General features: G+C 34.4%; 1 protein-coding gene across 3 annotated transcripts in view; it reads left to right on the top strand.

The window, feature by feature from the left end:
* The window catches only part of ELP4 (elongator acetyltransferase complex subunit 4), a 171859-nt gene that overhangs the window by 11978 nt on the left and 134804 nt on the right, over positions 1-25077 (top strand). For all 3 annotated transcript variants that reach the window (XM_070428114.1, XM_070428115.1, XM_070428116.1), the window contains exons 3-5: positions 2230-2351; positions 13062-13193; positions 19281-19420. In XM_070428114.1, the coding sequence (XP_070284215.1) occupies positions 2230-2351; positions 13062-13193; positions 19281-19420 (394 nt within the window). The remainder of the gene's footprint in view (positions 1-2229; positions 2352-13061; positions 13194-19280; positions 19421-25077) is intronic.

Genomic DNA, 25077 nt, shown 5'->3' with positions numbered 1-25077 from the left:
ATTTGGTTTCTTTGCATTTATCCTAGTAAAGGTTTCCTGTGCTTCTTGGATCTGTAACTGAATATTTTCATCAATGTTGGGGAAGTTTTGGCCATCACTTCTTTAAATATTGTTTCTGCTTCTTTCTGTCTCAGTATCTAGGACTCCAATTAAACACATGCTCCACATGTCTCGAGTTCTGTTCAATTTTCTGTGTTCTTCAGATTGCATAATTTCTGCTGATCTGCCTTCATGTGTTGTTTTTTCTTCTATCTTTAATCTACTCATGAGATCACCAAGTAAATTTTTTATTTAAAGAACCATAATTTTAAGGTATAAATTTTCTGTCTACTTCATTTTTTTAAAAAATATATATTTTATTGATTTTTTACAGAGAGGAAGGGAGAGGAATAGAGAGTTAGAAACATCGATGAGAGAGAAACATCGATCAGCTGCCTCCTGCACACCTCCCACTGGGGATGTGCCCGCAACCAAGGTACATGCCCTTGACTGGAATCGAACCTGGGACCTTTCAGTCCACAGGCCGACGCTCTATCCACTGAGCCAAACCAGTCACGGCTATTTCATTTTTATACTTTTCATTTCTCTGTTGATTTTTTTCTGTTTACTTATTGATACCATATGTTTGTTTGTTTTTTGTTTGTTTTTAAGGTTCAGAATTTTTATTTATTTATTTATTTTTAAATCTTTAATTTCTTTATTGGTTAAGGTATTACAAGTGTGTCCTCAACCTCCCCCCCCCCCCCCATTAACCCTCAACTTCCCCCCCTCTCACTCATGCTTTCATCCCCCTGTTGTCCATGTCCATTGGTTTGGCTTATATGCACGCATACAAGTCCTTTGGTTGATCTCTTCCCCTTCCCCTCACCCTCCCCTACTTCCCCTATGTGGATTGATAGTCTGATTGCTGTTTCATACCATATGTTTTTAATACTTTGTATTCATTTTTCTTTAATTCTGTGAACATATTTATAATAGCTGTTTTGAAGTATTTTTGTTGTTGTTGTTAATCCTCACTGTAGGGTATTTTTTCCATTGCTTTTTATAGAGTGGGAGGGGGGAAAGTGAAAAAGAAAGAGAGTGAGAGAAACGTTAGTGTGAGAAAGACACATCATTTGGTTGCCTCCTGCATGTGCCCTGACTGAGGCCAGGTACATGCCCTTGACTGGAATCAAACCTGCGAACCTTTCCGTGTGCGGGCTGATGCTCTAACCACCAAGAACACCAGCCAGGGCTGAAGTCTTTTTCTTTTAAATCCCACTTTTGAGCCTATTTGGAAATAGTTTCTTTGGAGTGTGTTTTCCTTAGTCTGGATCATATTCAGTAATTTTTGGTTGAAATCTGTAAATTGTAAAGAATAACATTGTAATGATTTTGAATTTTATTATGTTCTTCTGAAGATTACTAGTTTTTTTGCTTTAATAGGTAGTTAGCTTGCCTGGGCTTAAATTATTAATTCATTTTAGTATACTATGCAGCAGTTAATATCTCTGTTCAGTTTTTGTACCCTTCGATGTTGCTTTTTCAGCCTGGCCACACAAGATTGGTCATTGGAATCACAAAGTTTACTCAATGGCCAGATATTTGTACAAAATACATACTCAGATTTTGGGCTTACACTTTCTATAATCCTCAGCCTTAGTTCTGTTCTCTGACACCTCAAGTCAATAGACGTTAGCTTTTTATAGTACAAAATTCTGCTCTCAGATTGGGAAAAGCATACCTTCAAAAGGAGCAGCAAATTTGCAAATCTCACATGCATAACCCTCTAAATTTTGTGGCTAGCGGAGGTGGTGTAGTAGATGGAGAATGATTTTTATAAAAGTCAGGAAGACTCTATTGAGTATCTACTTCAAAATAAGAGTATCTCTCAGTGGTTCTCAACCTTCTGGCCCTTTAAATACAGTGTTTCATGTTGTGACCCAACCATAAAATTATTTTCGTTGCTACTTCATAACTGTAATGTTGCTACTGTTATGAATCGTTATGTAAATAACTGATATGCAGGATGGTCTTAGGCGAACCCTGTGAAAGGGTCGTTCCACCGCCAAAGGGGTCGTGACCCACAGGTTGAGAACCGCTGTTTAGCCTATCTAACTGTACCTTAGGAAAACATAATTATCGCCCCACCTCCTATAATTGTCTTAAAGAGAAAAATTATATAAAAACATCTGCTTGTTCGTGGTTTTCGGTAGGATTCTGACTATATTTTTTTTTTCTTTTTTACAGAAGAGGATAAATATAATACTTATTCTCCTTTGCTCTTCAAGTATTTCCTGGCAGAAGGAATCGTTGCTGGGCATACTTCGTTGATCGCATCTGCAAAAGAAGACCCTGCTGACATATTACAGGTATAGATTAGATTGTATTCTATATATTCAGTATTGCATCTTGAATATTTTATGAAAACATTATTTGTATATATAAAAAAGATAATGTGTTTGTACATATACAAACTATGTTTATATGCACTAATGCAGCGTTCTCAACCTGTGGGTCGCGACCCCTTTGGCAGTCAAACGACCCTTTCACAGGATTCGCCTAAGACCATCCTGCATATCAGATATTTACATTACGATTCATAACAGTAGCAACATTACAGTTATGAAGTAGCAACGAAAATAATTTTATGGTTGGGTCACAACATGAAACACTGTATTTAAAGGGCCAGATGGTTGAGAACCACTGCACTAATGGATTCCTACATGCATTTTTTTTCTCTTAAAAGTATCAAATTTATTTAAGCAGATAGTTTCCTCTTTTTGGAAGAATAGTTTCTTGAGTTTGAGAGAGAAAAACATTGATGTGAGAGCAGAACATCGCTCGGCTGCCTCCTGCATGCCCTCTACCATGGATCAAGCCTGCCACCCATAAGTCATGGAATAAGTAACAATTCATTTACAATGAACCATATCATATTTGATGAATTAGTGTAACAAGATATTTAGGAATGAAATATGAAAATTAAGACTATCATCTTCAGAATTATTTTATGGACTTTAAATCCATAAGTAAAAATTAAAATTCTATTTTAATAATTTGAAAGCATTCTTTTATTTCCCAAAATATCAACCTTTTACTCAAATACAGAACTCATTTGTTAAGATCTTATTCATTGTACCACATATCTTTTGCTTTATTGGATTCTTTGATTATAAATGAGATCAGAGATACCAGTTGATTTAGAATTAGTTGTAGCAGTATTATTTGATAAACAATGTAAAGTTTCAATTTCTATTAAAAAGGTTTCTTTTCCTTCTATTAATTTGGTGTCAAGATTAAGTCTGTGTTTGCTCTTCATCTTCAAATTACTGATCATGGAGCAAAAATTAGAATTCTGAATCCAGGGAGCGATCATTTGTTTGCTTTTAGTCATTAAAGTACAGTCTGGTCTTTCTGAGTAAATAGAATTCGAAAGTATCTCAGATCTATCTTGTTTTTTGTGTTCTGCCAAAAATTGAAATAGCTGTAAGAATGAAGTTAAAGAAACACTCCTTGGTTGGCCAGATATATTCTTTAATGTTTTTTGTTGTTTTTGTTATACTTACTTCCAAAGTTGTAGTTTTAATACATCATGTTAAAATAATAAAAAATAATTCTGGCCCTTCTGTCATTCTACTTTGCAAGCTTTGTTGCATGCTCAATAACATAACACATTTTCCATGCATTTTTAATTTTTTAGCCTGTATAATATTTATTGTATTTCCTATCAAAACTGTTTTGTCACTGTAATACGTTTTGTCCACAGTATAAGGACTAATATTAGACAAGCCCTTTGAAGGCAGAGTTGTAATCAGTGTATGTTCCCTTCATTTGTTTGTCAACAATTTATTTGTTCAGAAAATTATCAGAACATACACTTTTCAATGCATATAATTCTGAAGTGCTAGCTGAGTCAAACATTTGCTGTTTGACCCCAGGGTTTCCCTTTTCCACCCCCCAACCTGCGCTCCCCACCCCCCCCCCCCCCCCCCCCAGCCCCTTGCTACTCCTGAGAGCTTATTTAAAATTTGAAATTCTTCTCTGGCAGCTACAATTAGAGCTTCTTTGGCAATCTAAAAAGACTAAGAAGAAACATGCAAAGGCTCAATACTACTTCCAGCGACCTACATTTGTAGCCAGCTTTTAAAAGAGGGCATGTGCCTTATTTTCCAACAGGAATGAAAGTTAAAAGTATAAAGGAAAATAAACCCAATTCTCTGTCACTAGCTTTTGAAAACCATCTCTGATATAACATTAAAATAAACACACATTTGAATTTGATGTTTGTGCATCGGCCAACAAAAAAAGGGCTTTTGCATGCAGAAAGGTAACTTAAGTCATGTAGTAAAAATTCCATATTCTGTAATATTTATCCTCAAGAAGGTGAAATATATATGGGATCTGGGCTTAGATTTTAATTTCTGTGTTGCTACTTAACTAGTGGCAGGATCTTGTACAAGTCACTTAACCTTTCATATTAAGATAGGGATAATACCTAGCTACCTCATTCCAGAGTTCCAAATTTAAAATATCTGGAAGGTTTGCTTTCTAAATCACACTCATCACTTTCAAAAATTTTATTTCAAGCTCATCAAAAAATGAATTGTTGTACTTGATGGTTATTGTTATGCTCAAAAGAAATGTTAAAATCTTAGCACTATTATATAGCACTTTGTCATTCTTTGAAAATAAGCCATAAAGGCCAGAATTGAGAATATTAGAAGTAGAGTTCATTTTTCTTCTAAATACTTTTACCAAAAAAAAAGTAGTTAGAAGAAAATATTCAATCCTTTTGAATTACATGACTTGAAATTCCGAAAACCAGAATCATTAAAAGTAAAAAGAAATACTTTTTTATCAGCTCCCAAATTAACATATTATCCCTGTAAATGAAATATTAAAGGATACCATGAAAAGAAGGCAGCACCCTACCAAGGGTCATAGATTAAGCAGACAGTATAGAAGGATAACTTTGCGGTGTGACAAACTCAAAGAAGGCAGGGCTACTTCTCCAACTAGTGTTGGGATGATTCTTCAGTGGCCAGTCTTTCTTTCCTGAAACGTTAACTTTTGTTTAACAAAAAATGATAAGCACTTGCAGAAAGTGGCCTTAGCTCACCACATCCATCTTTTAATATTCTGGAATAGTAATGAATTCAGAAGGATTTGAAATGTGCTACATTTTTGTAAAATATTCTTACTTCAGTTGTGTTATTTATGTGCGTGTGTAACTAAAAGACTGCTAGATTTCAGAAACAAGGTAGAGAGTATTAAATTGAGGATGAATTGGAAGTAGAAAGTAGAGCTGAGACTATGAATTGAAAATTCTTACCTTTAGATTCTTAAAACAGATTACAATATACAGAGTGCTATAGAATTAAAGAAAATCAATTTTATGTCTTTATTCAGGACTCAGTGAGCAGAAAGAATCAGTTTTGTTCTATTGACACCTAATGTACTACAGGCTGTAATTCTGAAATTTAATAAAAATAAAGGGATATCCAATTTCATTTAGTACCCCACAGTACCCTAAGGATTTTTGTTTGTGACATTTTCCATAAGCTGGACTTATTCTGGAAAAATAAAAGAATATGACATCAGACAAAACCAGTCGCTTGTGTGTTCCTGAGCCAGGGTTTAACTGATCAGGATCTCTTAAATGAAGATAAATGCCGAATTTGATTCCTAATTGAGATTTCTTTGACAGTAGATATTCCTAAAACTTTAGAATATATCTTTTCCAACAATGTAAAAATTTTATTACCTGAATTTAATAAACAATTATAAGATTGTCACTATCCTAATATAATTATATTTAGAAATGTTTTAGTTATATCAGGCTTTTATAAATTAGTTTATAGTCAATAAGGTCAATTAGTACTTAAAGGAATTTTGTAAGAATCCTATGCCAAGATAAGAATCCATCTATAACTCAAATTATTGCATAACCTGTTTATTTAATATAGATTTTCATATATCATATTTTGTTAAAAGCCGGTTACTCTACACCCTTATACAGTAAACATTTACTAAAGGAGATCATTGCACATGATCTCACCAACTAAACCTGCTAATACCAGTGAATTTGTGAATAATTTAGTCTACTCAAAATGTATGACTTTTAAAAATCTCTTTATGGCCATCGGTTTGGCTCAGTGGCTAGAGCGTCATCCTGCGGACTGAACTGTCCCAGGTTCGATTCCGGTCAAGGGCATGTACCTTGGTTGTGGGCACATACCCAGTAGGGAGTGTGCAGGAGGCAGCTGATCAATGTTTCTCTCTCATCGATGTTTCTAACTCTCTATCCCTCTCCATTCCTCTCTGTAAAAAATCAATAAAAATATATATATTTGAAAAAAATGTCTTTATGTAGCATCACCTATACTCTGGATTTCCATGTCATCTACATTTCCCAGTGTTTAAACAATTGAAGTCGCCTTTCTCCCATATACTTTTTTTAAAATTAAATATATGTTTTTTGTTGAAAGTATTACAAATGTCCCCTTTTTTCTCCCCATTGACTCCCTTCCCCCCACTCCTGTTCCCTCCCCAGGCCTTTCTGTGTCAATGGGTTACACATGTATACATGTAAGTTTTTTGGTTGATCTCTGTCCTCCCCCCACTCCCCTTCCCTTGAGGATCCTCAGTCTGTTGCATGCTTCCTTGTCTCTGGATCTATTTTGTTTGTCAGTTTGTTTTATTCATTAGATTCCACATATAAGTGAGATCATATATTTTTAAATATTTAACTAGAGATAATGTGAAGGGCAGACATACTTTTAATATATGGATACTTAGGTTGGATATTTGGTGTACTTTGTACTCACATTTTGATAATAATGTCTTTGGATTTGTTTATCTTTCAGAAAATAAATATCCCCCCTCCCCCAAAAACAAACAAACAAAAAAAACCACTCAAAATCAACAAAGTAATATACTTACACAGTATAATACACTTGTTGATTCATGGATAATGCTTAAGTAGTATTAATTATACAGTTACCAAAACCTGCAAGGATCAAAAGATTTTAAGAAGGATTTCTCATGCTGCATGGATTATGTTGCTACATAATAGCTCAGTAGTACTTCTGCTGAATTGTAAAATAGCTTAGAGAGGAGTATGATGCCTATAGTTGGTGTAATGCATTGGTAATTAAGAGGTGGGAGGTTAGGCTTCATTAACTGCTGAGGGATTGTATCTTGGGTTTTATTATGCCCTAGAGAACATAAAAAGTGAGAAGGGTCAAACTGTTGGAATCAGATTTTGCTTGTGCATCTGCCAAAGCAAAGATCACAAACTAATATAGCAGTAGGCAAAGAATGGCTTGAATTGAAAGGGAACAAATATATTTGCAGCATCTAATGGATAAGGATAAATGTTTCTGATGAAAAAATAAATATGCTTAAATACTGGGGTATATTTTAGTATTGGAAGTTTGTAATTTTATTTCATATGGGTTTTTTTTAAGTTGAATAAATAGTTCTTTTTGTCTGAAAGTAGGGTCAGTTTCTTTATTATGTTACTTTTCTAACCTGATTCAATTAATTAAAAGAGGTAGAGAAATTTTATATTTCCAAGCCTACTTTCTATATAGAATTTATGAAGCCTGCTTTTTATTTTTTTAATTCCTGATCCTTGCTACCCAATATATGGAAACTCTAAGCACCACATTGCAGGAAATAACCAAAAATCTGATATTCTTTCTTTTAGAAAACAAGAATATGACAACAATACAGTGTGTTATAAAGGGCTAGACAGTAAATATTTTTGGCTTCGCAGGCCATATGGTCTTTATTACAACTATTCAGTTCTTGTATCACTAAAACAGCCATAGACAATTCCTAAACAAATGGGCATGACTGTGGTCCAATAAAACTTTATTTACAAAAACAGGTAGCTGGCTGACTTTGACTTACAGGCTATAATTTGCTGACCCCTTCAGTACCCCAAAGCCACTAAGATTTCCTACTTTGTCATTTTCTGAAAATTTGTTGTTATTCTTTCCCTATTGAATTGCCTTGGCACCAATGTAGAAAATCTATTAACTGAATATGTGGGTGTCTTTCTCAACTGTTCTGTTCCATTAAATCATGTTTATCTTTCATGAACTTCATTTTTCTACTTGTATAATGTCTTGAAACCAGGTATTTTTTTAGTATAAAATTATAAAATACTTCAATAATTTTAATTGTGATTATATGTTAATATATTTTGTTAATCAGTCTAAAGAAAATGTAAACACATTAAAATTAATTTCTTCTGTTTTTTTACATTTTAAATGTAGCTTTTAGAAATTAAACATGTGGCTCACATTTGTGGCTCACATTAAATTTTTTTTTTCAAATAAAAATACCTCTAGTTTTCTGTGATTTAGTGAAAGTAAAGTGAACATACAACTAAGTGGCAGGGTAACAGTGCCTGGAATGCAGTTGGCTCACAATACATGGTTTTATTTTACCATTATGTTTATATTATTATTTTAATTCTGTATTGTTTAAAGTATTACATATGTCTCCTTTTCCTCCCATTGACCTCTCCCGGCCACTCCCACCCCCAGCACATGCCTTCACCCCATATTGTCTGTGTCCATTGGTAATGCTTATACTAGTATGCATGCATACAAGTCCTTTGGTTAATCTCTTCCCCCACAACATACACACACCCTTCTCTGCCTTCCCTCTGAGGTTTGACAGTCTGTTCAATGCTTCTCCATCTCTGGATCTATTTTTGTTCATCAGTGTATGTTGTTGATTGTATTCCACAAATGAGTGAGATCATGTTGTATTTATCTTTGACTGGCTTATTTTGCTTAGTATAATGTTCTCCATGTCCATCCGTGCTGTTGTAAATGGTAAAAGTTCCTTCTTTTTTACAGCAGCGTAGTATTCCATTGTGCAGATGTACCACAGTTTTTTAATCTACTCATCTGCTGATGGACACTTAGGCTGTTTCCAAATCTTAGCTATTGTAAATTGTGCTGCTATGAACATAGGGGTGCATATATCCTTTCTGATATGTGTTTCTATTTTCTTGGGATATATTCCTAGAAGTGGGATTACTGGGTCAAATGGGAGTTCCATTTTGAATTTTTTGAGGAAACTCCATACTGTTTTCCACAGTGGCTGCACCAGCCTGCATTTCCACAAGGGTTCCCTTTTCTCCACATCCTTGCCAGCACTTGTCGTTTGTTGATTTGTTGATGATAGCCATTCTGACAGGTGTCATACGGTATCTCATTGTTGTTTTGATTTGCACCTCTCAGATGATTAGTGACTTTGAGCATGTTTTCATATGTCTCTTGGCCTTTTTATGAAATCGGGTATTTTTAAGTCTTCTATCTTTTTTCTTTTGCAAACTTGTCATGGGAGTGGCAGCTCCGAGGACCTCTGATCACATTTGGGGTCCTTAAAAATCCAAGAAGTTCAACAGCTTTCTCCTTAATTCCATTCTGCCTTGAGTGTTCCCTTTAGTTTAAACTGTCAGTGTCTGTACCGGTGTAATTCCATCTCTATTCCTGGATTCTGCTGACATGGCTGCTTTAACCCACGTATCACACCCATGATCTCTTTATCAAATGGTTGTTCAGCCATAACCTTACTGTTCCTTCAGAACAAGCTTTTTCATTTTTTGCAATATGGATAAGCTAAGATTTTTCCAATTAAAGTTCTGTTTCCTTTTTGCTGAAATTTCTTTGTTAATTCATTTCTCTCTTTTTGCATTTTACCCAAAGCGCTTAGGAGGAACCATGCTGTTTCTTCAAAACTTGGCTTAGAAATCTCCTCAGCTAAAATCCATTTTCATCACTTCCAAGCAGTACTTTCTACAAAACACTAGAACACAAGTCGCCAAGTTCTTTGTCACTTCATAATGTTTTCAATAATATATTCCTCCTTTTCCTCCCGTTTTCAATAATATGTTCCTCATTTCCATCTGAGACTTCACCAGAATCGCCCTTAACTTCTCTAACTTCTAGCTTGCATATCAAAACTTTTCCAGCCTTTGGAATTATCCAATTCCAAAACCACTTTCATATTTTTAGGTATTTGTTACAGCAGTAGCCATTTTTTTCGTACTAGAATCCCTCTTGGTCATCTTGGGCTGCCATAGCAAAATACCATAGACCGGGTCACTTAAACACAGATTTGTTTTCTCACAGTTCTAGGGGTTGGGATTAGCTAGTGGAGTCTTTCTAAAGGTATTTTCTCTTAATTTTGTCAGTTTCCCCAGGGAGGAATCTTCTAATCTCCCAATCTCCTGCCTGCTCTGCGTAAGGAGAGCTTCTGGCCTTCTGAGAGTTTAGCAGTGGGAGTCAGCTGAGTCTGTGTGTATGGTAAGGGGAAGCTGCCTTGCCCTTCTGCCTGAGGATTTTAGTGTTCCTTGTCTTACACATGATGTCTCACCCCTGCCCTCTGTCGTGCTCCTGCTTCCAGAGTTTGTCCGACTTGACCTCTCCATTTCTCTTGCACAGTCCGGGAGGAGGAGTATCCTGACTCTGTGGGGAAATGGAGGGTCCCGGGGTCTTATTGTTTCTTTTAAAGACTTTCAACAAATTTTCCTGTTTACACACAAGAGTGTTACTCCTTGCTTGCTGCAATTACTGGTTTGCTTTTCAGGTATCCCAGTTGTTGAGGTTTGTTAAAGCCAAGTAGTAGAAACTGGATTGTTTCATATTTTTCTCTATTATTTTGTAAATGTTTATGTATCTCAGAGAAAATAATTTGAGACGCAAAGAATATATTATAAACAATGTTTATTGTATTATTCTTGGACTGCAGACAACCTAAAGGTTCAACAGTAGGAAATGATCAATTGAATGTTAATTAAGCTATTTAATACAATATGCAGCCATTGAAAATCTTACTTCAAACAAAAAGGTGGAAATGCTCACAATATCATAATTATAGAATTCAAATACTATATGTTCTAATAGGCAAATAGTTAATATACATTTTTAAAAATATATATAAAAGACTGGAGGGAAATACTCAAATATGTTCAGAGTTATTATTTCTGGTTAGTTGGTTAATAGGTTATCGTTTTCTTTTTTATATCTTTTTATATCACATAATCTCACTCCTATGTGGAAGCTAATTAACAAAATAAACTGATGAATGGAGTGGATCCAGAGACATGGAAGCACAGAACAGAGCACGGAATCTCGGAGAGAAGGCCAGGGAGGGTGCATGGGTGGAAGGTGATCAGCCAAAGAACTTGTATACATATATGCATAACACATGGGCACAGACAATAGGGTAGTGAAAGCCTGGGGTGGGGGCTGGCTGGAGGGAGTCAATGGGGCAAAAAGGAGGATATATGTAATACTTTCAACAATAAAGATTAAAAAAAGAAAAAGGAACCTAGTGACTCCTACATCTTAATAGGCTTCATAATCTCATTTCTAAACTTACTGGAGAATATGTTAATGTCGCTTGAAGCAAAGAATCATTGATCAGTTCAACAATTCTTTCACTTTTACTTCATTTTTGTTTTATAAATTAAAGTACAAAATTATTGATAGCATTTTATCATATACTGCTTTTATGGAAGTATTTGTCTAACATATTTATGTATGTATACACATAAGTATATGCTGTGAATGTCATTAATGATTATTGTGGGAGAGGTTGGCTTTTATGTGTGGTCCTGAGTATTGGTTAAGACAGTTATTTGACTGAATTTATATAATCGAACATTACTTGAGTGCTTAATATGTGGCATGCACCATTCTCTGTATTTTACATTTTTAATTCATTTTTTCCTTACAATAATGCATTGAAGTAAATACTTTTTTTCCTATTCTTCAGATAATAAATGGAGACATAGAGAAGTCCAGTAGGTGTTCAGCATAACCATTGACACAAAGCTACTAGTGCAAATAGTAAAGTCAAGATTTGGGCCCAAACAATCTTGTTGCAGAGTTCAAATTCATAACCACTATGCCATATTGTACTGTACATCTTAGAAATATTTACTTCCATCAGAAAACGAAGTTACTTTATATTTTGTAAAATACTAATACTACTCTAGGAACAAGGGATTCAGAGCTTACATAATATAACTAGTTTCTAATGCTGTCATAAATTAAAATGTGAATCTAATTGGAGGTCTTTTAGGAATTGACTACCATATATGATGCTTAATGCATTGTCCAGCTGATTAGTTGACTTGATTCTAAGTATAAATACATCTGACCTTGAAAAGTAAAGGTTGAAATTTAGACCATTAGCACAAGATCATGTTTACTAAGCCAGCCTAACAGTATCTTTACGATTCTGGCTAAGAAAAGATACAATTATTGCATGGGCTTTCTTTCTCCAAGAAACTTATGTTCTTTTTTCTTTGCATTATTTCTATAGTACCTTTTCGCTCACCAAAAAAATTGTTGTTGTTGTTGTGTGTGTGTGTGTTTCTTAAAAAAAAAAAATTGTTTTCATTATGTTTTCTGTAGTCACTCAGTAGGTCAGCTACCCAAAAACCAGGTAAAATTGGAATCCATCGTCTCTTCATTTAAGCACAGATTTTTAAACTCTCCTTTTATTTTTTAAAGAAGAAGCATAAGCTTGCAGGTGCAAAACTAACATTTGAAATGGGCAAAATAAATGTTTTTATTCTTAGTTATTTTTTCACCCATTATTTCGGTGAATGAGTTTTTGAATTCTAGAATTACAAACCAGTAAACACATTGCGCACAAGCTTTATTTTTACCTTATGGGAAATATAACAATAATTACATGTAATACATAAGTGCTAATTTGAGACTTTGCTTTAAGTGTATAAGTTTAAAATATGACCACAGCCTTTTGTTGCAACAGCAGTTGATTTTGGTTAGTATAAAAATTGGAATATTTTCTTTAAATTCCAGTTCATTACTAAAAATTTAAACTGCACATTTTATATTATATTTACCCCTTTTCTCTGTTTTAGATTTATATTTGTTATGACTTTATGGTTGAACCAATTTTAAGACATCAAGTTTTAATACATTAGAAAATTCTAATATTGCTAATATCATTATTTAAGAAAATTGTCAATTTTTTTTGCCACACATACTCAATAATGTGTTATTCTGTTTTCTTAGGGACTTCCTGCACCATTACTTGATGATAATTGTAAAAAAGAACTTCGTGAAGATATACATAATGATGAAACATCAGAATTTAACAGTAAGATGAAAATAGCTTGGCGTTATCAGCTGTTACCTAAGATGGAGGCAAGTCAGCATACAAACTATGCATTTCTAAAATTTGCAAATGAATTTGTTTTCATTTTATGGGATCTCTTGTTGTACAACTGTTAAAGTGCAATACAATGTATATTAGTTTATTTAAATAACTAGATATTTCATTTATAGCATATTTGATCAAGATGACATATTTGTTAATAATAAAATTATAGCAAATTGGGTTTCTTTTTAAGCCAAAATAGATTATTTCATTTTTTCCATAGTCTCCATATGGAATCTTTTATTCTAGGGCTGCAAGCCAGAGTAAGTGAACTAGCAAAGCCATTTACTATATATTTTTTTAAATTTTTATTGAATTTACTGGGGTGACATTGGTTAATAAAATCATATTGGTTTCAGGTATACAATTCTGTAATTCATCATCGGTATATTTGTGTTCACCACCCAAAGTTAGCCTGCGGACTGGTTCGGTCCCAGGTTTGATTCCAGTCAAGGGCACATGCCTGGGTTGCGGGCTCGGTGTGATGTGCAGGAGGCAGTCAATCAGTGATTCCCTCTCATCATTGATGTTTCTATCTCTCCCTTCCTCTCTGAAGTCAATAAAATACATGTATATTTTTAAAATGTGCCCTTCATGCAATGGTCTTCACTAGATGACTTTTTCTCCCATTTTCTTCCAGTCTCCCCAAATATCATTTGATCAGGAATGCCTTCCTTTGCCATTCCATGTAAAATAAAAGCGCGCGCTCTCTCTCTCTCTCTCTCTCTCTCTCTCTCTCTCTCTCTCTCTCTCTCGTCTTCTTTCACTCCCAAATGTTTCTTCAGGGCATCTGTAATAATAAAAGCATAATATGCTAATTAGACCGGACAGCCGAACGAGCTTCCGACGTCATTCCGGAAGTCTTTCTGAATGAAGCTGCAGCGGTGGGGGCCGAGGCAGAGGCAGTTAGGGGCAATCAGGCAAGCAGGCAAGTGCTTAGGGGCAATCAGGCAGGCATGCAGAGTGGTTAGGGGCGATCAGGCAGGCAGGCGAGTGGTGAGGGGGGACCAGGCAAGCAGGCAGAGTGGTTAGGTGCAATCAGGCAGGCAGGTGAGTGGTTAGGGGCAATAAGGTAGGCAGGCAGATTACGAGAGGGTGCAAGCCTGGCTGAGCACCCCCCACCTCCCATGCACGAATTTCATGCACCAGGCCTCTAGTTTATAATAAATACAGCATCTGTCTCCACTACCAGAATGTGAGCTCATTGAGAAAAAGGAACTTTGATTATTTTGTCCTACTGGCATACAGTGGGTGCTCAATAGTTATTGGTTGAATACATGAGTGAATTAGTTATATAAATTAAATGGGGAAACTTCATTAAGTTGCATTAATTAATACAAATAAAACAACAACAGCTTATTTTGAATTTATAGTCAGTGGTGAAACTTAAGTTTATATTTACAACTTAAGTTCTGTCAAGTTTAGAATATTGAAATCATCTTCTGACTTCTTTGCTTTTCTTTGAAATGTTATTAGCATGTATATTTGCTTGTCACAGAAATTTTGTATGTGGTGATTTGCCACAACTGATAATTAGTGATCACTCATCATCATCTATATATATACAAGCCTAATATGCAAAGTGTCCCCTCAGGAGTTCGACTGACCAGGAGTTCGATTGCTTGCTATGACGTGCGGTGACCACCAGGGAGTGGCACCGAATGAAAGAATGCCCCGGTGGCAGCAGGCAGCCGGGGAAGGGAGACCCTGGCCTGCATCTGGCAGCTGCTAGGGACCCTACCCATGCACGAATTTCATGCACTGGGCCTCTAGTCTACTATATAAATCCAGACCTTACTGTGACATTTTCTGTTTAAAAACAATAACAACAAAACCCAAGGTTTTCTGGATTTTGCTTGGGCAAAATATAGTTAACACTATTATGAGTAAAAGATTAAATAAGTAGTCCAAAACTAGCTGTGTCAATTATCAGATATGCTTTTTACTATAAGTTGTTGTGAAGTATTAAGAGTGTAGTCATGCCCTAACCGGTTTGGCTCAGTGGATAGAGCATTGGCCTGCAGACTCAAGGGTCCCAGGTTCAATTCCGGTCAAGGGCATGTACCTTGGTTGAGGGCACATACCAAGTGGGGAGTGTGCAGGAGGCAGCTGATTGATGTTTCTCTCTCATCGATGTTTCTAAATCTCTATCTCTCTCCCTTCCTCTCTGTAAAAAAATCAATAAAATATATTTTTAAAAAAGAGTATAGTCATATTCTCATTTACGGAATACTAAAAAGGACAAGAATATGCACAACTAAATAACAATAGTTCAGTAAAGCATTAAGCAAGCACTTTCATGTAGAGGGTTGTGTAGTTTTAAAAAGTCCTGCTTCTACCCTAGCTGGTTTGGCTCAGTGGATAGGGCATCAGCCTATGGACTGAAGGGTCCCAGATTCTGGTCAAGGGCATGTACTTTGGTTGCAGGCTAGATCCTTGACCGGCAGGGGTCCAGTGTGGGAGGCAACCAGTCTCTCTTCCATCTCTCCTCCCTCCCTTCTACTCTCTCCCTAAAGATCAATGGAAAAAATATCCTCAGGTGAGGATTAACACAAAAATTAAAAAAATAAATAATAAAAACCTCTTCCCTTGACCTTTAATTTTGTCTCCTAAATGCATATGTCCTCTTTACTGTCCAATCATCAAGCCCTATTCTCTCCTCACCCCAAGAATAGCTTGCCTACAGCATATTCTGAGACTTAATTTCTTCAATACTGTAGAACTCTACTGCAAATGCCTACAAATGGCTCCAGCAATTTATGACAGTGTATTAGAGGTTTATTATGTTCAATCTTCATTACACTTTGGTTTTCCATTTTAGTGATTAAGCCCCAGCAGTCCTGTGATAGATGCATGTTGTGGTTGACAACACATATACTTTTTTCAATAATGTAATGTAATTTACAAAAGATAGTGACGAGTCTTCTGATCACTAATGGATCATGACACAATAATAATAATATTGACATAATGCTTTACAACTTACAGAATATTCATTGCCAGTATTGCATTAGATTCTCATAACAGCCCAGTGAAATAGTTATTAGCTCTAATTCTGGTGCTTGAACGGAGGCTCAAAATGGTTTAGTAACCATTTGGATTCTTGCTTTCTGTTATGCCATACTGAGAAAGAAGAAATGGTAACATTCTTAAGAAAATGTCTTATTTAGATTGCTTATTTGTGGTGCAGCTTTCTCTGAAAGTTTCGTTTCTGACATACTGGAGGTGGGAAATTGCTCCTCTTGCCTGTCCTCCCCTGTCCCCCATCAGAGTTTATTTTCCTTTAGCACGGTAAATTTTTACTGAATCATTACAATTTATTCTCTTCCACAGTTAATAAGTTAATGGGTAGTTTATGAATGTGCAGTAGTTTTCATAATGTAAACTAAAGCAAGATGTTCTTATTAAATTGAGTAAACCGACTAGTTGCTGATGATAGTTTGATTTTTTTAAATGTATCTTTGTGTGCGTAGAGTTGAGAGTTTTTCATGGATATTAATATTAATATTAATATTAGATTTAACGCGTTTAGTTATCTTTTTTAGAGGAAATATTCTGAGTCTTTGTTTTATAATTCGAGGCCTCAAAAGAGTTCACAGCATTTCAAAAATTTGATTATATGTTAATGCTAGGTCTCTTGGGTAGAAAATTGTTTTTTTCTTGAAGAGTATATTTATATTTCACTTTCATTTTTTACTGAAGGATTAAAGTTTTCATCAGTAATAAAAATTTTAGTCTCTTTCTTGTGAATATTTTTGTTTTATAGCTAATCTTAATTTCTAAAAATATAGTAACAATTATAATAAAAGCTTCTAAATTTATTTTTACATTTTAATGAATTATATATGTTCTATATGTAAACTGTCACAGCATGAAATCAATTTTCTGCCTTGATTCAATCCAAATCTGAGATCTCTATCACATTAATATTATAATTAGAAACATTAATAGAGATCGGCAACTTAAAAAGCATATTTTGCTTCTTGACAATTTAGCATATTTCTGAGTTCACAGGACTTCAAGAACCTTCAGTCCACTAATAAATTTATTAACTCAAACTTAAAAGAAGAGAAAAGTCTCTCTTTCTTTCTCTCTCCCCATGGCCAGCCTGCTAAAATAGATTATTCATGCTTATTTGATTCAGGTAGGCTTTTGCAAGCTTCCCTACTAGGCCTGGGAATGTGGTACATTGAGGCCTTTTCAGAGGCTTCTGACATAGACCAAGCTTTTATTGCATGGTGTTTTATTATTACCAAATCCTAGTCTCCACCCAGTTTGTAGGCACTCTGCTTATTCTTTTGAATCTGGAAAGGTTATCACCTACCTTAATCCATGCAGCAGTGTGGATTAAGGACACCAGTGTGCCCCAGGATTCTCAAAGAGGATCCTGGAAACTTCTTGTTTCTTCTTTTTTGCTGTCTTTACTAAATTCTATTGGGCCTTAGAGGGATTTGCATCTGAAATGGGCAACCTGGTGTTTTTATCAATGAAGACATCAGATCAAAGTTCAGTTAGTCAAGGCCTTTCTAAAACATTAAGGGGGCTTGGACTTACACAATAAAAAGATGAGCTCTAGCAGAGATTGCAGTAAAAACATTCTGAACTATAATCCGGATAAAGAATAGATTATAGGCCAAAGAACAGACCTTGTTTAAATTGCTTTAGACTAATAACTTTACATTTTAAAACTTGAAACCCTGTTTTTAAGAAACAAATTTTAACGTCACATAATTTATCAGTACTTTCATGGTAGATACTTCCATGATAAATTTCTTGGGAACCATACTTCAGTACATTGAAAAATTGGATAAGGCCAATTAATAGGTCTCCTTCATTAACGAAAATAAATAGTACCTTATGGAGGGATGAACAATCATTTCATTTAGAAAATAAACACTAAATCCAAAGACTCTGAATCTGAGAATAATGTTTCTATTAGCCTTAAAAAATTTTATTCTGTTACTGTATAATTTAATGTTTGTAAGCATTTAGTTAAGGATATAAATTCTTAAAGTCTTAAAAATGCAAATACCTAGTGTCAAGCAAATGTCTATTTCTAATCTAAATTACAAAGTTGTTAATTCCTTAGTAATATAATTTAAGAACTTACTGTGTATAGCTATTCAACTACCTAGTTTGTTGAATGTTCTGAAACTTGTCTGTTTTGTAGCATTCAGGACAGTTGAAATTATGTAAATTTAGATCAGAGATTTCATTAGAAACTATTGCCATATGAAACTGTTAATAGTTCAACTTTGGATCGAGTTGTATATATTTCTAATGTGCTGAGTGAAAGAAATCAGCCCAGAGTTCATTCAAAGCAATATAAGAATAAATTCATAATACTAGGATTTTACTCTCCTATGTAAATAAATTCAACATCAGTAGAGTTTCTTAAGAAGAAAATGATTTTTTGGAGAAATTGTTAGTAGAGGCCACAAAAGAGGAATTGTCAGTTAACTAATGATTAAGGCAGATTTCTGATTTACTTTAGCTTATGTATACTTTCTGAGCTTTTTTCCCATCGGGAGCACCCTAGTACATTTTTTACTATATGCTTAACATTAAACTTGTAAGTAAAGTTGAATATATATACACATTGTCTTGTGATAATTTACTTTTAAAATGATGCTCAATTTAATGTACTTAAATAGCTTTTGGACCCCTCAACATGAATTAATTTGGCTTACGTTCTCATCAGTTCTTAGCCGCTACATATTTGTCATTAAAACCTGGAATTTAAACAAAAATGATTGAGACTTATGTGTATTAAATTTTTTTAATTTAGGAAATTATAATGAAGAGTAAAAAAGCTAAGGAGGTTTTAAATTTGTGTCAATCTTAGGGAACCTCCAGGAGTAAAGAATCATGGGAGATGAAAGATTGCTTTCTAACTATATAGTTTAAAAAAATAAAGTTTGTTGTATTTGTTTCTTTGAAATTTAATGCCTATGTATACCACCTTTTTCTTGTTAACATTAAAATGCATAAATATATCAGCATTTTGGTGAGTGTAGGACAAAATAAATAGTAATTTTTGAAACTTTATCAATAAATGTGAATTTTCTTAATAGGCTGGACCAGTATCATCTTCAAAATTTGGTCACTATTATGATGCATCAAAAAAAATACCACGAGAATTAATAGAGGCTTCAAAATGGCATGGATTTTTTCTTCCAGAAAAAATATCTTCAACTCTTAATGAAGAACCCTGGTAAGTTAATGACCCAATTTTTATTTCAAAGGTTAATAGAATGCATATTTGCCACATTCTTTGAAAGAATGAATGTCAAAAGTACATATCCTAATAATAAACATTAGTTTCTATATAATATGTAACCTTAATTGTGCATATGTTTCATATTATTTGGTATAGTTTTCTTCTTTTCCCAGTCTTGTAACTGTTGGACATGCTTTTACTCTTAATTGCAACTTAAAAAGTCTGAACACCAAATTTATAATACCTGCTGTTTTTACTTTCAGGAAAATGTAAAATAGTTCTAAATCAGGCTATTTCAGTGTTAAATGCAAAAGTAAATAAGTACTGGTTTGCCAATATTTTATTTATTATGGTTTTCTATTTCTAGTAATGCTGTAAATAAAACACTCTTATGTATTTTAGATGACTTAAAGAACTTAGGATTTGAGTTTTACAGTGAAGAGTTTTAAATATTAAACCAATACATGCTTATGTTATAATGCTACTAACTTTAAGACAAACCCTGAACATTACAATACTTGACAATGAATAATTTATAAAGGATAAGAATATTTAATTTTATTCCTATTGCAGTTGGATCAAGAAAGGGTAATTAATGGAATCTGTTGTCATACTGTTAAACCATTATTTTCAAAGTGAGATGAGTTATCAAATGGAGATTTAATAGACAGGAAGTTATGAACTGAAATGACTTAAAAATTATAGTCTCCTTTCCAGAAATATTATGTAAGAATTTAGTGAAGATTATCATATTTATTTTTATTAAATCTGTTTCAAAAAGAAGTTCTTCACTTCGTTATGGTGTTCCCTATCTAGTCTGTGGCCACAGACTTACCCAAAGTGGTGCTTAATGTTAATAGCTACTGTTAATGAATGACTGCTCTGTGTCAGTCACTGTACTGTGTGCTGTACCTTTGTTATCTAACCTGTGAAAGTAAATATGTCCATTTCCAGAACAAGATACCCAATTCACAGAAAAGATTTATCTGAGGCTCAACTACGAAGTGCTAGAGCCAGGATTAACCTAAGTCAAAAGATCTCTTTTCCTTTTTACTTTACTACTTCAAAAAACTTCTGTGTCTGCTTCACTTTACCTCTTGTGTTACAAAGGAAAGAGTGCTAATAGAGAACTTTTTAAAAATCTGGATCTTGTTCTACTGTTAACCTTGGGCAAATTCCTTAGATTCAGTGAAAATAAATATCTTTCTATGAAAATTGAGGTGGGGGGAATACCACTTGTCCTACCTGCATCACTAATTTTTTTTTATTAAGTTTGAATGGTTATATTGATTTTACTGGTGCCTAATTTTTGCCATTCACTGAACCAGATAAAAATACCAGATGTACCAGTTAATAATGCAGATTTTTTTCAATAGATGGTGTTACACATTTGTTGATATATGCGATTTTATATGTATGCTATTATATTGTATTGACAACAAGCTTCAAAACTTCATATGTCAAATTTTTTGAAGGTGTTAACATCATAGGTATTTTTATGCTTAAAAATGTCAATTTTCGTGCCAAAAAAAAAGCATTTGTGGAAAGTTTTAATTCATTACTTTACTTTGAAGAAAAGTGCTGCTGAAAGTTATCATCTACTTCGGGAAGCTTATGGTGAACATGCTCCATCTCAAGATACTTGTGAACGCTGGTTTAAACGCTTTAAAAGTGATGATTTCGATGTGAAACACAGAGAACGTCCAAGTCAACCGAAAAAGTGTGAAGACCAACAATTACAAGCATTATTGGATGAAGATGCGTGTCAAACTCAAAAACAACTTACAGAAAAATGAAACATTGCTCAGCAAACAATTTCCGATCGTTTATAAGCAATGGGAAAGATTTTAAAGGAAGGAAAATGGGTGCCACATCAACTGAACGAAAGACAAATGGCAAACCGAAAAGTCATCAGTAAAACGTTGCTTCAACGGCAGGAAAGAAAGTCTTTTTTGCATCGAATTGTGACTGACAATGAAAAGTGGATTTATTTTGAGAATCCCAAATGCACAAAATCATGGTTTGTCCCAGGTCAACCATCAACATCGACAGTAAGGCCAAATCGCTTCAGAAAGAAGACAATGATCGTTTGGTGGGATCAGGAAGGTGTGTATTATGAGCTTCTAAAACCAGGTTTAACTGTTAATACTGATCGCTACCAACAACAAATAATCAATTTGAACCACACTTTGATCATAAACAACCAGAACGGGCCAGAAGACACGGCAAAGTAATTTTGCTTCGTGATAACGCACCATCACACACTGCAAAACCAGTTAAAGATACGTTAAAAGATCTTTCCTGGGCAGTATTAACCTACCAGCCGTATTCACCAGACCTTGCTCCTTCAGATTACCACTTGTTCTGATCGATGGCACACGCACTTTCTGCGCAGCACTTCAAAATGTACGAAGAAGTGGAAAATTGGGTCTCTGAACAAGAAAAGTTCTATTGGGACAGTATCCACAAATTACCTGAAAGATGGGGGAAATGTGTAACTAGCGATGGACATTACTTTGAATAAAGCACTTTTGATGTTTCTCTTGAAATTATCATGTTTTCTTTGATTATAAAATCTGCATTTTAACCGGTACACTGGTATATACATGCTTAGGAAAGAGGTCAAAATAACTTTTCCATGATTTCATAAATAGACAATGGTTGAATCCGGACTTAACGTCAGTTCTTTCTGACTCAGAAATCTTTGTTAGCAATAATGCTATACTGCCTCCATTCACAGAGTGCTTAGGGAAATAAAAAGTATAAAATGTACACTTAGTATGATGTAAGTACATAAAAAATAATATGGTGATACTTCGTAACTTAAAAATATATATGATAAAACTTATTTTAAGCTAGGAAATACAAGGGTTTTACTCATTCATTCAACAACTAAAGAGGAGGAATTAACATTTGTCAAAAACCTGCTTCGTGTCAGGCATTGTACCAGGCATTTGATAATAGGATATCTAATTCTCTCAACAACCCCCAGGTAATATCCCAATTTCATAGGAAATTTGAGATTAGAGACACTAAGTAGCTTTCCCACGACTCTCTGTAAATGACCGAGCTGGCACCCAAATTCAGGTCTCCCAAACCTTTGCTCTTTTCTGCATAGACTGCATCTGTTTACTCGGTGCCTGAAAAACAACACCTAGGTTGGCTGTGAGAATACAGTCTCCTGTAGTCTTTAAAATATAATTTTCGGACTATTTTTGAGAACTAGCAGTTTTGCGTACAAAATAGGAAAATTTATAGATTTTAATTATCAAGGCAGTATTTCATTTCATGGTAGTTAACTGATAATTCGTTTATTTCATATTAAACTTAAATGCTTAATTAAATGTAATTAAACTTTAAACATGTAATTAAATTAATTTTGAAAATGGGTACTTTACCATGTGAGATTTATTTTAATTTATGAAAAGCGTGTGCTCATTTCACTAAAATGAACTTTACTGGTTCATTTTTAAAACAATAAAGCTTAGCATTACAGTTGTCTATACTTTTCCTATAATTACAACTAGAGGATATAGTTATATCCTACTGTCATGTGTGAAGATATAACATGTAATTTCATAATATCTAAAGGGACTGTTGAAACATGTAGAGTTGTTTTACAGTAAGAAAAGCTAAAGGTCATTTAAATTTTCCATTAACTAATTTAAAGATATTGGTAGTTTTTTTCTGTAGAAAATGTTCATACATATAATTTAAACTTTCACATTAAAGCCTGGGTATAAAAGCCTGAGATGTATCACAATAATATGATCCAGGTGATTTTTTGTTTTTCTATTTTACTGTCATAAATCAGATATTCTGAATCACGAAACAATGATCAGAAGATGAATTTTGAGAATAATTCTGTAGTCTAAGTTTTTTTTAAATCTGACATTATTTTGAATTAAGCTTTACTAACAGGTATACCCAAACACACTTCTGTTCATTATAAGAAAGATTGCCTGTTGTTCAGCATATGGATGCTGTCTCAACTTTCTTATATATTAATGAATCTAGCAACATACTGTTTAACCTACTGTTTCAGACTGAATGTTTGTAAGCCCCAAATTCCTATGTGGAAGCCCTAATCCTCAATGTAGATAATTATAACTATACGGGGTCATGAGGGTGGACCCCAGGTCTGATAGGATTGGGTTCCTTAAGCAAGATCCAGAGACTGGGTGAACATCCAGAAAAAGCCATGTGACCACAGTGAGAAGGTGGCCATCTGCAACCCAAGGGGAAAGCTCTTACCAGACACCAATCCTGCAGGCACCTTGATCTTGGACTTCTAGTCTACAGAATTGCATCAGAATGAATTCCTGTTATGTAAGCCACCCAGTATGTAGTATTTTGTTATGAAAGCCCACGCTGACTAATACACCTTCTATATTGTAAATGTTACTTTTTTTATTATAGATATGTCAGATCTTGAATATTGAGTTCATATACTATTGGTAGTAATAGAATAAATTTGTTCTTATATGTTTCTTTGAAATTCAAGATTTTATTTTTATATATATGTCTTAATAATAACTAATAATTTTTTGTATTAGCTAAAACAGTGGTTCTCAACCTGTGAGTCGCAACCCCTTTGGGGGTCGAACAACCCTTTCACAGGGGTTGCCTAAGACCATCGGAAAACACATAGATAATTACATATTATTTTTGTGATTGGTTTAATTATGGTTTAATTATGTTCATTTTGTAACAATGAAAATACATCCTGCATATCAGATATTTACATTACGATTCATAACAGTAGCAAAATTACAGTTATGAAGTTGCAACGAAAATAATTTTATGGTTGGGAGTCACCACAACGTGAGGAACTGTATTAAAAGGTTGCAGCATTAGGAAGGTTGAGAACCACTCAGCTAAAAGATTTGTATTGATTAAGTTAGATTAACTGAATTCTGAGACTACCAGTTATCTTTACAGGAGAAAATCAGTGGAAAGAGGCTAGGTATAATACCTAAGATTTTATTTTATTTTTTATTTTTAATTTTTTTAATTTTTTTATTGCTTAAAGTATTACAAAGGGTATTACATATATGTCCCTTTTTTTCCCCGCCTTGACAATCCCCTGGCCTCCCCTACCCCCCAGTGTCTTATGTCCATTGGTTATGCTTATATGCATGCATACAAGTCCTTCAGTTGATCTCTTACCCCCTTCCCTCCTGCCCCCCAACCCTCCCGGCCTTCCCGCTGCAGTTTGACAATCTGTTTGAGGCAGTTCTGCCTCTGTATCTATTATTGTTCAAAGGTTTATAATGGTCTCTATTATCCATGAATGTGTGAGATCATGTGGTATTTTTCCTTCATTGACTGGCTTATTTCACTTAGCATAATGCTCTCCGGTTCCATCCATGCTGTTGCAAATGGTAAGAGTTCCTTCTTTGTACAGCAGCAGAGTATTCCATCGTGTAGATGTACCACAGTTTTCTAATCCATTCATCTACTGATGGGCACTTAGGCTGTTTCCAGATCTTAGCTATGGAGAATTGTGCTGCTATGAACATACGGGTGCATATATCCTTTCTGATTGGTGTTTCTGGTTTCTTGAGATATATTCCTAGAAGTGGGATCACAGGGTCAAATGGGAGTTCCATTTTTAACTTTTTGAGGAAACTCCATACTGTCTTCCATAG

This window comes from Myotis yumanensis, unplaced genomic scaffold, assembly GCF_028538775.1.
Source record: "Myotis yumanensis isolate MYYU_CA2020_CCGP unplaced genomic scaffold, mMyoYum1.0.hap1 SCAF_10, whole genome shotgun sequence".
Lineage (NCBI taxonomy): Eukaryota > Metazoa > Chordata > Mammalia > Chiroptera > Vespertilionidae > Myotis > Myotis yumanensis.
This window is presented reverse-complemented; position numbering and strand designations above follow the sequence as displayed.